Source organism: Peromyscus eremicus, chromosome 4 (assembly GCF_949786415.1).
Source record: "Peromyscus eremicus chromosome 4, PerEre_H2_v1, whole genome shotgun sequence".
Lineage (NCBI taxonomy): Eukaryota > Metazoa > Chordata > Mammalia > Rodentia > Cricetidae > Peromyscus > Peromyscus eremicus.
In genome coordinates this window covers 149,398,816-149,414,733 of record NC_081419.1, presented here as the reverse complement: position 1 = coordinate 149,414,733, position 15,918 = coordinate 149,398,816, and the positions used below count along the sequence as shown (strand labels likewise).

Sequence of the window (15,918 nt, the reverse complement as noted above, 5' to 3'; positions counted from 1 at the left end):
TACTTCAGATAGTATCTTGTCATGAAAATGTTCTAAGAATTTAACTGACACTTTTACTGTCAGTGACTCATATCTACTTTTTACCCATCCAAGTCCTGTGGGATCTTCCATTGTATTAATACATACTGAATTTAGAAATATTTGTTCATGTTTGAAAGAATATATTTTTGAAATTGGTATAATTCCTTTAGTCAAAGTGGTAAGTAAATAGTATCTTTAAAGTAATAATGCTTTTCTTTACCTAAACAAATTCCAATAAATATTTGTTTACAGTAGTAATGGCCTGGCCTGGCTTGGTGTTTTTTACCTATTAACCCCTCAGCTACTTGCTTCAAGTTTGCAGCAGGGGTATCAAATTTGAGTCCAGCCCAGATAATAGTGAGACTCTATCTCAAAAATTGGATTAAAGAGATTATTTTATTTAAAATTTTATAACCAGTTTCTGATTTCTCTTTAATTCTAGACATTGTTTTTATGCCTGAACAAGTTAGTTCTGGGAAGGTAGATTTATTTTTTCCTAAACTGTTTTGTGTTTTAGAGTCTTTACATTTCCTTGCTTGTCAGCATTTCTTGATAAATATGAGGTAAGTTTTAAATTTATCCAAACTTGAGTTATTAGATACTTTTTATGTAAAAATTAAATGGATTATGGATTATATAATGATTTAAAACATTAAAAGTACTAGATTTAGATGATGGTACAGCTAACTGGTTCTGTACATTTTAGTGACAGCAGGAAAAATATGAACCAGCTCACCTTAGCCAAGAAAAAGAGCAAGGCTGTAGTTCTCCACATTTTCTCCTCTCCTTAAAGGCATTACTGCTTACATTTATAAGTATATTCATACTATTTTCAATCTCCAGTAATCCTTAAAATGTTTTAATTTTGGATCTAATGTCTGTGTAAAGCATTTAAGTAGCATTTTCCTGTTCTAAACTATCTAAATGTTAATGCGCTTCTTCTGTCTTCATCTTCTTACACTTTATCTATTGAAAGTACTCAGGGACTATTCTACTTTATACAAGTGTTGCCAGATTCTAGAATTTAAAAAAACCTCAAATCATTCAGTCATGACTATAACCTGATGGCAATTTTCCAGTTTTTGTAAGCATAGTATATACTAGTTTTATGTATTATATTAGTTGCAGATACCATCAGATGAAAAACTTGAGGAATTTTGGATCGATTTTAATCTTGGAAGCCAGACTTTGTCATTCTACATTGCTGGAGACGATGATGTAAGCTCTTACCCCTTTATGTTACTTTCTATGCACATGAAGAAAATTCTTGAAATTTACTTTTGGAATGCATGTTTGTATACTTTTATAGCCATTCTTTTGATAGATTTCAACATTAGCTTTTTATTATTTTAAGGATGTATAATCCATCAAGCTAATTAAAATGAAATTATTTGATTTTTTACTATAATAAAATGAGAGCTAAATTTTAACATTAATTTTAACAAAAACCTTTCAAAAATGGATGTTGACAGTATTTCTTCTTTTGGTCACATGAACAAAATGATCAGCATTAGAAAACACAGCATGGAGGTTGTTTAGTGGTATAGTGCTTAGCAGGCACAAGGCCTTTGGCCACTCAGGCACTCCATGAGAACAGCATTGTCAGATGACAACAATTGGTCTTACTCAATCTTGAAATCTCCTGGGAAGAAGTAAGGGAAATACTTATACAGTGGTATGTAGATTTGAATTTTAGTTCTGTGTTGTATCATAGCCTTTTGGAAGTGGAATATTTCTTGTTGTCCTGTTTGTTACCTGGGGAAAGGTTATTAGAGTTATTTGTTTCCTAGCTATCACTTCATATTTGGTACAGTGGCATACATCTGGCTCAAACTGTGTAGTCACTCCCAAATTCTGACAGAGTTGATCAGCACATACTAATCTGGTTGTGGCTGCTGATATAAGCAGACTCTTAACTTTTTAAATATATCTTTATAGTCCTATTTCCTTCTTACATAAAATTTTTTATAAGTGAATGAGTTTTTGCATACGTTTTAGAATACCTTCATAGAATGCTTATTTTCAGCAACTATTAGAGTGTAGTTATTGTAGTTTTTGATAAAGTCTTGTTCTTGATTCCATTTGGTCTACTAGATGATCTAGAACAGAAAAAAAGTAATCATACTATAGTACACATAATAGGGAATGTATAAGTCCATCTATAAATTGTTCTAAATACCGATTAAGATGTTGGGACATTCTTCCCAGAATTACACTTTTAATTCTCTTCTCTCAATCTCTGTAGTAATATGTTCTTCCTGTACTCCTTACTTTCCCTAGAAACCCTTCTCCACATAGTGGCAACTTAAACCCCCTTCTTTGTCTCTTTAATGTAGCATAAAGGATTTTACAGCCTTGGCACCTGGATATCCCTCTGAGCTATCATAGCATTCTCCATCTTTAAGCCACCACATTTCAAATCTTACATGATGTTTTTTGCCCTATGGACACCTTTTGCAGATCCTTGAAACCTAGTTTCTGTGATAGTTTAACTGTCAACTTGACACAGCCTAGAATTACTTGGAGAGTTTTAATGAGGAACTGTCTTGATTATGTCAATCTGTGGGCATGTCTGAGGAGGGGGAAGATGGTTTTGATTGTTAATTAATGTTGGAAGCCATCTGGCACCATTCCCTAGGCAGGGGGTAAGCAGAGTACAGAACAAGCAAGGATCTATGTGTTGATTCTCTCTCTGCTCTTGAATGTGGATGTGATGCTTCAAGTTCTTGCCTTGACTTCCTCACAGTTATGAACTGTAATCTAGAACTGTAAGTCACATAAATCCTTCCTTTTTGTCAGGATACTTTATCACACCAACGGAAATTCAGCTATGATGGCTCCTTCCAATTTAGGGTTTGGTAAAAATATTATCTGCTTATAAATGGGTTCTTTGGTCATTAAGTATAAAGTAGCCTCACCATCAAGTTATGTATCACGTTGTCCAATGTTTTTTCCTTATAGTAATTACTAAAAATAATTCTGTTTTCTTATCTCTTAAAAGATCAAGAATGTGTTTTTTCTTGTTTATACCTGGTATAAGGTATAGGGTATTAGGGCTTGTTATTTTTAGAATGAATAAATGAAGTATTGAAGGAACAGAAAGATGCATGTTTAGTGATAGAAGGTACAGGAGAGCCGGGCGGTGGTGGCGCACGCCTTTAATCCCAGCACTCGGGAGGCAGAGCCAGGCGGATCTCTGTGAGTTCGAGGCCAGCCTGGGCTACCAAGTGAGTTCCAGGAAAAGGCGCAAAGCTGCACAGAGAAACCCTGTCTCGAAAAACCAAAAAAAAAAAAAAAAAAGGTACAGGAGATAGGAGAAAGTTAAGTCACATATAGTTAAACTTAAATTGATATCAAAAGAAGTTTTAACTCAGGAATAAATTTGTACTTAAGATTTTTTTTTTCCCTAAATTTAAGGATCATCAATGGGAAGCAGTCACTGTACCTGAAGAAAAAGTTGAGATGTACAACATCGAAGGTACTAAACTTGAGGCTTTTTTTTTTTTTTTTTATAATTCTCTATTTGGTTCCTGTCATAAAGAATAGAAACTGCAAGATAATAGGACAGACTATGGAAAAGATCTGTAGACACTCATATTCATAAAGTCATCACATTCTCTACCCCAGTTTTCTTCATCTAAAACCACAATATTTGGTCTGGCCAGTCTCATGTCAGTATTTTCAAGGTTCTTGTATTTCTATCCCATTTGTTTTATTAAATGCAAACACCTTATTTCTCCATTCCTGTGAGAGGGTTAGCTAGCACTGCAACACTCATTAGTGACATCTAGCAGACTGATAGAAGGTCATAGTAAGTTAACTCATGCTTTAGTCATTGAAAATATGTGTATACACAATATATAAGTATATATATATGTGTGTATACATATATCATGGTTTAATTTGCATTTTTTTAATGAGCAGTGATGGTGAGTGCTTTTTTTTTTTTTTTTTTTTTTGGTTTTTCGAGACAGGGTTTCTCTGTGTAGCTTTGCGCCTTTCCTGGAACTCGCTTTGGAGACCAGGCTGGCCTCGAACTCACAGAGATCCGCCTGCCTCTGCCTCCCGAGTGCTGGGATTAAAGGCGTGCGCCACCACCGCCCGGCTGAGTGCTTTTTAATACATGAGCTCTCTGGCTATTTTTTGTGCTGTCTTCTGTAGAACATTTGCTTACACACTTTCTGTCTTTTGCTGAACTTTTTTGTAGCTTGAGTTTTCCTGCCTTGCCCACAGTCAGGGCAAATCTCTCTCACCTGCCAGTCCCACAGCCACTCAGACCCAACCAAGTAAACACAGAGATTTATATTGGTTACAAACTGTATGGCCGTGGCAGGCTTCTTGCTAACTTTTCTTACAGCTTAAATTAATCCATTTCCATTAATCTATACCTTGCCACGTGGCTCGTGGCTTACCGGCATCTTCATATGCTGTTTGTCATCGTGGTGGCTGGCAGTGTCTCTCTGACTCAGCCTTCCACTTCTCAGCTTTATTCTCCTCCTTGTCCCGCCTACACTTCCTGCCTTGCCAATGGCCAATCAGTGTTTTATTTATTGACTAATCAGCAACACATTTGCCATACAGAACATCCCACAGCACTTTTTATTCAATTTTGAAGTTGTTATGTATCCTAGAATACCACTTCTTTGACACATAACTTTTGTGAACATATTCTTAGTCAGTATCTTGCTTCATTTTTTTTTGGGGGGGGAGGGTGTGTAGAGCAAAGAAAGGCTTTTAAATTTGGGATCTAGTTGATCAGGTCTGTTTTGTTTTCCCTGTGTATTTGTCACTTTTTCTAGTCCTTAGTCACAGTGATTTTCTGTTTGACTTTTGGCTTTAGCTTTTGTGCTAAAGTTTTGGTGATCTAAATCAAATTAATTTTTGTTTAGGTTGTCATAAATTGTAGGTGATTATGTGGACGTATAGCTAGTCTAGGATTATTTGCTGAAAAGGCTTTAATTTCTCTGAGTTTGTTTGTTTTCCTGGTCACATGCTGTACCACTGACTATTGCCCTCTGTGGTTCCTCTGTTAAGTCATCTGTCTCTGTTAAGAGTAGGCTTGTGTCTTGCTGCTGTTATGTATTCCTTAGATCTGTTTACATATTATGTACCAGTACCACAGTGTTTCAGCATTTTGTGTTCATGCTTAACAGAAACATAGCTAATTTATTTTCTGACATTGTCAAGTTTTCAGAAACATGGCCTTTGGATTATCCATATACAGTTAAAAAGGTTTCGTTAATCATTCCAGAAAACTTCCTGGAATTGTGACTGTAGGTCAGTGTGGGAATACTAGAACTAGAATTAAGATCACAGAGATGCGGTTCTTCTTTATTTGGGTTCTGGACTCCTCTAAAAAGTATTTTATATTTTTCAATATATGTCTTACAGATATTTTAATGAATTTATTCCCAAATACTCAATTTTGCCTTTTATGATGATAAACACAGTCTTTAATTTCATGTTCAGATATTTTCTACTAGTATGTAAAATAATGGTTTTAAAAAGATACTTACTTTCCTTATATCCTACAACCTTGCCAAGTTAACTGTTAAATTATGATGCCTATGTAGATTTCTGAGGGAGTTGAATCAGTTACTTATGTTGTTTTCAAATAGTGACAGTTTTGTTATACTCTCTCCTCCTTTTCCTTATTCCTTTTCTCTTTATGGAAATGGAGAAAGCTTCCAGTACAATTTTGAATAGAGGTAGTACAAAGTGGCTATCTTGCAGACTTCTTGAATGTGGCTTGGGGAAAGAGATACATCAACTTACTATAAAAGTGATGTGTTAGCTGAATGCCCTGGTGGATACCCTGCATCATGCTGAGAAGGCTAATGAGAATTCCTCTCTGCATATGAAACCATCATGAGCAATTGAAGTTAGTAAATGTCCATCCCTCCAATCATCTTTGTACTTGTTCATTTAAAAACTTTCTTCTGCTACTTGAGCCTTAGACAGTCACTGCTGCTTCTTTCAAAATAGATGTGTATATTTTCTAGAATTCCATATAAGTGGAATCATATGCTATATAACAGTTTTCTGTTTGTTATTTCAAACTTTTGTTTTAGCTACAATGTTGTGGCATGTATCAATAGTTTATTTTTATTGCTGGATAGTATTCCACTGAATGGCTATACCTCAGTTTATTAATCCATGCCCAGCGAACTTTTGGGATTTGGAATGTTCGAGTTTTAGCTCTTATGAAATGCTGCTGTGAATATTGTATAATCTGTATATCTATAATTTATTTCTCTTGGGCCAATTGCTAAGGAGTACAGTGCTTGTGTTATACCAGAGGTAATTGCGTACCTATTCAAGTCTAGAAATGTCTAAAGTGTTGGCTGAAGTTATCTCACTGGTTTAGGTTTTTAGTCTGTATGTAAGAGATTCAGTTTTTGGGCCAGCAAGGTAGTTCACTGGCTAAAGGCACTGGCCACAAAGCGAGTTTGAGACCCCAGGACCTAACATGATGGAAAGAGAAAAGCTACCTCTGGAAATTGTTCTCTGACCTCTACATACATGCCATGCGTTTGTGCCTAGATAACCCACACATGTATTCATGTATATGCGCGCACACACATACACAGATTAAAATCTAAGCACTTTAAGAAAATAATTTCAATTTTGTCTAGTCCTCTTGCCTTACTGTTCTGGCAATAAGAACTATCATTGCATTGCTAATAGAAATTATGAAAATAAACATTTTGCCTTATTTCTGGTGTTAGGAGAGTGGTAAAAACATTCCTTTTTCTCACCATGACGTGTTATACCTTGTCTTGGTCTGTTTCCTATTTCTGTAACAAAATACGCACGACTGAATGTAATAAATAACATATGAAAAAGTTAATTTTGGCTGATAGTAGTGGAGGCTGGGCATCTCATGATCAAGCTGCAGCAGTTCTTGTTTAATTCCTGTCAAAGGGCCTCATGGTGGAAAGCAGGCTATCATGTGGCAAGAGTAATTTGAGGAACCTGAACTTACCTTTATATAACTGTCTATAGTAGCTCCATTAAAGTTGAGAAGACATTAATCTGTTCATGAGCCAAACATCTGCCACTAAGTGCCATCCATCAGCATTGCCAGAATGAGGAATTTTCAACCTGAGTTTTAGTGACAGTGAACCATAGTCATACCATAGAACATTTTGGCAGTTTTTCATTTATATCTTAAATAATTTATTTTACAGAATTACCTCCTGAAATTATCTTTTTAAATTTTAATCACCTATCTATTAAGCTACAGTATCTTAATTGTCTTTGGCCTTTTTCTAAAATCTTTTGTTTCTTTAATACCAGTGATATATACTGGTACTTATTTCCTGTCAAGTCACTTTATGATTGACATTGTATTTAGAGCTATAGAAAATTCTAGCTCAGTTCACCAGCCATTTAGTCCAAACTCCAGCATACATTGTAAGTGGGGAACTGATCATGTATTTAAGGCTGGCCTGTTTTAGGAAGCATTTTGCATCTAAGCCAGTGAGGTAGTTAGAGAATTAACTCACATTAAAATAATTTAAATGGTACTTAATAATTGTATATAATCAGGAGGTACAGCATATTTTGGCACATGTGCACCCAGGGAAGTCCTAGCCAGAGAAATCAGATATGAAAAGCCTACTAGAGCTCAATAACCATTTTTGTGTATCTCTTTTTGCTGCCCAGAACATAGTCCAGCTCCTTTAAAGTCCACATTTTATGTTTGTTAACTCTGAATCTTACTGGTAACTTTATGTTTAATGTCTTATTTGTTCTAGCAGTTTTCTCTTCCTAAGCCCACAATCAGAATAACAAGATGTCTCTAGGGAACACAGGGCTGGACATCATGTATATGCATAGAACTCTGATACCTTTAGACATATGGATTTAAAAAAATCTTTCTGATCTAGCAAAATATTGTCCTGAAATAAAATACTGCATCTTACACAGAGGTAGACATTCCTGACTTAAGACTCTGGCCTACCTGCTATTTGATAATATTCTCCATGTCTATAGCTAGATTATTGAACCCAGGTCTTTGTGCTTCCCCAGAAAGTATTTCACTATGAAGCTATCTCCCTAGCTGCTTAGTACTCTCAGTGCCAGCTATGTTAGTCTTTATAATTATCCTCAAGATTGTTTTTCTCTTTTTTTATACTACTATGTAATAATTCACAAAAAATAGGAATTTTCAGCCAAAAATGGTTGTAAATTTCAGCTTTTCACACTTTCATCTCCAAGTATCTTTTCACCATTTTCTATTTCTGAAAATTAAAGAGATGTGTTTCCCCTTGTATCTGGGTTCATCTTTCATGTTTTCCTGATACTTACTCCATCAATTCATATATTCTCTCAATATCTCTTTTCTCAGAATATAAATAAGGCCACAAAAAGTCAGCTTGAATTGGTCCTATGGTTTCTTCTTGTTCTTTCTCTGTTCATAGCCAATTTAGGAAAAAATAGTTATTACATTTTTCTTTACCTTATTAATTTCTGTTCTATTATATTCTATTGTACATCTCTAAAGTTTTTACTGTCAAGATTCTTAACTCCTCTAATTAAAATTTCTGTGTGCGTGTGTGTATGTGTGTGCACATGTGTGCACATGCACACATGTATCCTTACATTGTCTTCCCCACATTTGACACTGATGACTACAGTTTATAAGTGTTTTTAAAAATTTCTCAGCTGAGCTCCAAATGTAGAGTGAGCACTACTGTTCTCATAATCTTATCCTAAAGAGCTTCTTTATTTCCTAACAAATGGTATATGATAAAAACTGCTATCTTAACCCCAAATAAAGAAGCTGCTCTTTGTTTTAAAACCTGGAAATCTCTTCTTTGGGGAATTTTATTGCATGTTTAATAGTAGAAGGGGTTAGGGGCATGTGTGAGTGTCATGGTACACATGGAAGTCAGAGGACAACTTTTGAGAGTTGGTTCTCTCTTTCCACTATGTGGCTGCTGAGGCTTTTGAGTTTCAGGGTCTCAGGCTTGGCAGCAATCATCTGATCTGTCTTGTCAGCCCTAAAAGCCATTGACTGTTTCCTCCCCACTGACTTACCACTCTCCTCCTCTTCTTAGTTCTACCTCTTATGTATTTTGTATTTGTCCCTTTCTTTGTTCCTGGTTTGATTACCATGACATGGTGATTAATGAGAAAAACTAAATATTTGTTTGTTCATATATGGATTTAAAAGTCATTTTAAATGATTTTTGCAGATGAAGCACTTTATTACATTCATACTGGAATCATATAATAACATCTTGACATGTTATAAAGCCAAACATATTGATATCTGAGCAAGAAACCAAACAAGTTTTTTTTCAATCTTAGTAAGTTTACTAATTAAAAAGCAAAATAAATTATGATACAGTTCAGGACATCAGAGCAAATGTCAGAAATCTCAACAAATCAATAAAGTAAAGCAAACAAAGTTGTATCACTGTATTGATGGTCACAACTCATATAGATGAATCTTTGTACAAAGAATTATTCAAAATTATAATTGTAATGCTGTTGGTTTGTAGTAGAAGAAAATACTGCATTGAATAGATACTCAGTAAACTATAGAGAAAAGTCAAATGCAGATTAAAAACATGAAACAATTATTAGTAAAAACCCATAAAGATTATAAATGCATTGGTATTTTTCATCAAAACATGAAATAATATCTTTAGAGCCACATTAGTTTTTACCTTTGTAACATGAAAATTTAAGGTTGGGCTCACATGAACTAAAATTCTTAACTATACTATTGTAGTGAGAAACATAGCAGGACTTTTGTTAGTTACTATTTCTTAGTACCATCAAAGTCCATTACTATGGAAAATGCCACATACGTACAAAAGAAAGGCATTTTGTATTTGGGCAAGCCTTGTAAGAGTTTTAAAAATCTATTCTTTGCAAAAATATTTACCCCTTAGGGCAGATCGCAGAGTCGCCTGCGTGATTGTAGAAATAAGATTACTTACTTTGAGTGGTCTGTTTTCCTTTGGCCCAAAAGTATTCTCTGGGAGACAGGTGGAGAGGCTTCTCAGATAATAATAATAGGAGCCTCACCAGAGGTAAGCCGGAGCACAGTAGCTCCTGATGTTGGGGATTTACTCTATAATACAGGCAAACTAATTAGTTGCTAGGTGGCTCTCTATATTTCCTTGGAGTATCAAGTGTGGACACCTTATACAACTGGGACTTAAAGTATGATGCTTTTATTGGGTTGAAATGTTCCTTGAGGATGAAGATTACATCCTTTTCCATAATACTCAGGAATTTTTATCAAAATGTTATTAACAGTCAATGTATTGATTTAACAGAGATCTTTGCATATATGGTGATAGCTAGAAATAATGTAATTATAAATTCAAGTTATTTTCTTTAAGAAAGCAGCTTTTTCAGGCATGTTCATGGAATATTTTAAGAATTCACTAGGGCTTAGAAACTATCCTAGGGACCTATCTCAATAGTTAGGGCATTGTAATATGACTTACAGAAAAGGACACTGAAACTGAAATATACATTGACAGATTTGTTTGTATAGCTAGTAGTTGTGTTGAGTAAACAACATCCAATTCTAAACTTTGAATTTTGATTCAGTTTGCTGCATATATATTTAAAATATAGTTACAGACTAGTATCATATAGATTAATATATTATTATTAATGTTGTTTTCTATATACAGTAAAAGAATCAAAGAAGCTACTGACTATAACTCTGAAAAATATAGTAAGAATTAGTAAGAAAGAAGGGAAAGAGTTACTTTTGTATTTTGATGCATCATTAGAAATCACCAATGTGACTAAAAAAATTTTTGGTGGAAATAAGTACAAGGTAAGCTTTTAAAATCTCCTTCAACAAATAGTATTATCATGGTTTTACAAACTGTTTGGGGCTATAAGTTTCATTGCTTTTTCTGTTATCAAAATCTTAAAATGGCATAGGTTTTAGCTCTTTACAATTATACTGTGAAGGGCTGGCATGATGGCTCAGTGGATAAAGGCACTTTGCCACCAAGCCTGAAGACCAAAGTTTGATCCCTAGTTTCCACCCTTGTTGGAATGATGGGACTAGTTTCTCAAGTTGTCTTCTGACTGCTACATGTACACTATGTCACATGTGCATGACCACCCAACAAATAATGTCATTTTTAAGCTGTACTGTGGAGTTCTTATTGGCTCATTAAGTCATATTCTTTGTGATGCCTTTATAAAGTATCTCAGATGACAGAATCAGCTGGCAGTAACTGCTTAAATCATTTGATGAGTTACCACCATGTATTTCAAGACTGAAATAAAACATTTTCAAAATATTAAACATTTTGAGAATTATAGAAATGATAGAAGTAGATAGTTAACCTATGGAAAAATTATATAAACTGGAGAATATTCATCGAGAGTTATAGTGCAAAGCATGATTATGGAGATTGGGCTTGAAATAGCCTATGGAGAAATAGTATTATGGAAGGCTATATAAGCCATCACTGCTTAACTGAAAATATAAGGTGACAGTTTATGGAATATTTTAGGGAGATACTCTCTTAACAAATTTGGATAATGTAAAAAATTTATGTCATGCCAGGCTTGGGTGTGATGCACATCAATATTCAGGAGGCAGGTGGATCTTTGTGAGTTCAAGGCCAGCCTGGACTACCTAACAAAACCCTCTCTTAAAAAAATATGTCAAAGATATATATTCATAAGGGACCTTTATATAGGCAGCAAAATGGAAAACTTGAGACTGGATAGCACTAAGTAATTGAGGTGCTCTTAAGTTAGACCATTTATGTATGCATAGTATTGATGTGGGGGATAATTGGAAATTGTGGAAGAAAATGGGTAGGAGATAAATGCATTAAATAGAAAGACAATAGCATCACTTTGAATTGAATTTTAGGAATTTACCAGAAAACAAGGCATTTCAGTTGCCAAAACATCTATTCATATACTTTTTGATGCAAGTGGATCACAGGTATGTCTCTGACTTATTTAATTTTTATCAACACTAAATAAAAATACAATGGTAAAGCTAATTTTAGAGGGTAATTATGTGAAAGCATATAGTCTCAATATAAATAGTTCTGTAATAAAATATTTTAATGATAATTTCGTTATAGAATAAAGGATTATTGAAAACTACAATTTATTTTAAAAATGAGAACTGTGAGTAGCAGAGCTTATTTGCAAAGGTTACTGTTTTGTTGGGTCATTTTGTGAAATTTAGAAAATGCCTAGTAAAGGAAGATAGTGTGAATGTAAGAGTGACAGAAGCTTTGCAAAATTACAGTGATTTTTGTTATATTCATTTGTCTTGAGGTTTTTTAAAGTCGAATTTTCTGCATCCTAAATTGAACAGATTCTAGTGCCAGAAAGTCAACCATCTTCAGTCAAAGAAGACCTTATTCATCTAAAAGAGAAATCTGACCTCCCAAAGAGACTTGCAAATCCTCTAAAACAAGACAACAGCAGCAACCAGGAGGACAGAACAAGCAGCCAGGATGAGGTAAACATGGTGTTGAGTGAGTTACTTTATTAAACTACCAAAAATCAGTCACTGCTGAAGGAAAGAGAGCAAAGGCACCTATAATGGATACAGTATTGCCCTGACCTAGCATTTCAGTTTTTGTTCCATCTTTTACAAATGCAAACAGAAGCAAGTATTTTATTCAGCAAGTCATGTTTGTTATGTTGTATACTTGTGTAGCTGGAGAGTTTCTCTCCAGCTCCCACCAAGCTCTGGCAGTTCCTCAGCCCACTTATAAAATAAACACACAGACTCTTATATTATTTAAACTGTTTGGCTTAATGGCTCAGGCTTCTAGCTATCTAGTTCTTAAATCTTAAATTAACCCATTTCTATAAATCTATACCTTGCCACATGGCTCGTGGCTTACTAGTATCTTACAGGTTGGTACTCATAGCGGCAGCTGGCGTCGTCTCCTAACTCAGCCTTCCTGTTCCCAGAATTCTCTCCTCTGCTTGTCCCACCTATACTTCCTGCCTGGCTATGGCCAATCAGCATTTTATTTATACAGAGCAATATCCATAGCACACTTGTAAATTCTAAATTGCAGATACATAGAATAGCTACTTTTATGCTTTTTTAAATACAACCTTAAACTGTCCTAAGTTTTTAGGCTCTTTTCTTTTTCATACATCAAATCATCTTATTTATGTGGCACTCTCTGAAACTTGTGTCCCATGCATCCCCTACTTCTTCTTATCAATTTCTGTTACTTTTAGTTTAGTGATGTGGGGCAATCCAATCCTTTATTAGAATTGGTGGCTCTGAATTCCTATTACTTTAAATGACAGTAAATGAGGGAAAATACTGAGAAATACTTGACATTTTGAAAGTATTCAAAATAATTTTAAATACCTATACATGCAAACATCATCATCATGAAATGTTGGAAATCACAAATTATTTGTTAGCTAAATATCTATAAAATATTTTCAGCTAGTATATAAAGGTACTATATTGTATAAGCCCACTGTGATCTATAAATATTTTAAAACAGTATTTTTGTCATTACCAAACATGAAGATAAAACCATTTTAAGTAAGTCAGCCTAAAACAGAAATTTGTGCAATATTGTATTTACTTAAAAATACTTAACCTTTTACATGTAGTCAAGGCAAAACATTGGAATAAAATTGTAGGATATTTAATGTTTAAACAGAATGTGTTTTTACTGTGGCTTTTTCTCATGGTTTAAGATAACTACACCTAGCAGAAAGAAAATGTCTGAAGCATCAATGATTGTTCCTGATACAGACAGATACACTGTGCGAAGTCCAATACTCTTAATCAACACATGTAAGTGCTATACATTCTTAAAAGACTTTTAGCAAGTATTTTAGGGGAGGAATTTTTAGTTTAGGGAAACTCTGGATATAAAACTGATAAAAATATGAATTATACTATCTTTTAATTAGGAGAAAAGGTATTGACTTAAACAGTTCTTAAAATATTAATATTCTGTGTTAATGATTTATCATAATTTAAGTAGGAGGCATAATAACAGTGATTAAAAACAGTGTTGGAGTCATCAGTTTTCTTGAGTTTAGTTTTTCACTACCAGCTTTGTATCTGACACACAATATCCTCTAGCTAAATTCAGAATCAATTGATTTTTCAACCCATGGAACGAAAATACCTTATCAGTTTGTTTACAGAGTTACCTAAAAAACATTCAACAAATAATGTTGTGAATTACTGACATAGTACCTGGCACATTCTAGTACTTGTTGCTTTGATGACAACTTAGTAGTGGCCTTCCAATCCAAAAAATCTAGTTGCCCATTGGATAACAGCCCTGTTCATGACAGATTTTCTCAAATGAGTAGTTTCAGATTTGAATCCTTCCTGATGATTTTTTTTCTCTTTTTGTTAAATGGCATAGTGTCCATTTAGTCATTTAAGCCAGAAGCCTGGGAAATGTCCTGAGACCCTTCATCTATCAACTGTCTCACCTGAAAGTTACCTCTGTAACAAGAGGGAAAATAGCTGCTATCTTTGTTCTTTTAGCAACGCCCCGAAGAAGAAGCAGGGCGCCACTGCAAGTGATAAATTCTGCCGGAAAAGCTGATGTTTCTAAAACATCAGAAAGTGGAATGGACTATGCTGTGTCACTCAAATCTAGACAATCTGATGGAAGAAATAGATGGAATAATAGAGACAAAGTAAGGATACTTTGTTAAAATAAATTTTAACAAATTATTTTAGAAATTTATAATGAGCTGCCTTCTTTTCCAAGTACAATATTTATTTAGAAAATGATATGTTTTTCTAAATAACAGTTATCTTTGAAAGGATCCTTCTGGCATGTGACCCACTGTGCTTACATTAAAATTCTAAAGTGCCTGTTTTACGTACCTGAAACTTACACATTACTAAGAGAAAGGAACTTTCTGTCATTCTTGATTATACAAACCTGTGTCTGCTGTGAGAAGACACAGAATGAGATCACAACAGAGTATGTCTTGAAGTGTCTGAAAGTCTAGCATAGGATTAGACAAATTAATAAGATTGCCATACAGTTAAAGCATAAGCATGCGTCCTTAGATACACACATAGGATGTAGTAAGAACCCAATGAAGAAGCAGGAGCCTAACCCAAAGATAAAAGCTAACTTAAATTAATGGATGCAGAAAGATAAATGGCATAAGATTTGAATATGTTACAAACTAATGAAGTCACTATTTTTCCGATTTTGTGGCATGATTCTGAGTATTGTATGATGACTGGCATCCCAAAGACAACAACTAAGGGTAAGGAAAAATATCTGCAGCTAGGCAATGTACTTTGCTGATAGTGATGGCAGGTTTTTTTGTTTAGTTTGTTTGTTTTTTTAAATCTGGATCTAGGATGAATCTGTGGCTATAGAAAGAAATATTGATTCAGGAGAATTACCTGGAAAGTGGTCAAAACATTTTAATGATTTAACACTTCATAAGTTTCAGCTCTTTGAACTTTAGTAAAAGAGAATAGAGTATGAAGTCAAAGGCAACAGGGGAGACGTACATGGAGAATCTAGAAATCATTAGCCTTAAGTGTAGTAGCTCTGACACAAGATTAACAAATTTGTGGAATCTTCTGCCTCTTTTCTGCAGTGAAAGTTACTTTTTGTGCATTTCAGTATTAGTCGATGAATGGTCTAGAATGTGTGCATAATGTTCATGAAATATGTATACTAATTTTCTTACAAAGGCAAACTTATATTTTCAATCCTTAGTGGTCTTTGAAAAGCTGAATTCATACACTGTCTTAATTTATGTTTACATCTATATTTCCTCTGTTTATAGCAGAGCAAAACTACTAAAGTTGTAGAAAACAAAGAAAATGAGGACAGTGAATCCCCAGACCAAAATTTCAGTAAGTACTTTTGTGGATTAATTTAAGATTAATTTTAGTCA

At 34.3% G+C, this 15,918-nt stretch overlaps 1 protein-coding gene across 5 annotated transcripts in view; it reads left to right on the top strand.

Annotated features, from left to right (window-relative positions):
* The window catches only part of Sycp2 (synaptonemal complex protein 2), a 59,861-nt gene that overhangs the window by 14,956 nt on the left and 28,987 nt on the right, over positions 1-15,918 (top strand). For 2 of the 5 annotated variants that reach the window (XM_059262055.1, XM_059262053.1), the window contains exons 12-20: positions 539-584; positions 1,144-1,239; positions 3,439-3,499; positions 10,686-10,834; positions 11,897-11,971; positions 12,356-12,502; positions 13,720-13,819; positions 14,531-14,685; positions 15,811-15,877. In XM_059262055.1, coding sequence (XP_059118038.1) covers positions 539-584; positions 1,144-1,239; positions 3,439-3,499; positions 10,686-10,834; positions 11,897-11,971; positions 12,356-12,502; positions 13,720-13,819; positions 14,531-14,685; positions 15,811-15,877 — 896 coding nt within the window. Of the gene's footprint in view, positions 1-538; positions 585-1,143; positions 1,240-3,438; positions 3,500-10,685; positions 10,835-11,896; positions 11,972-12,355; positions 12,503-13,719; positions 13,820-14,530; positions 14,686-15,807; positions 15,878-15,918 lie in introns of all 5 variants that reach the window. The other 3 variants (XM_059262054.1, XM_059262052.1, XM_059262056.1) reach the window with 2 other exon arrangements.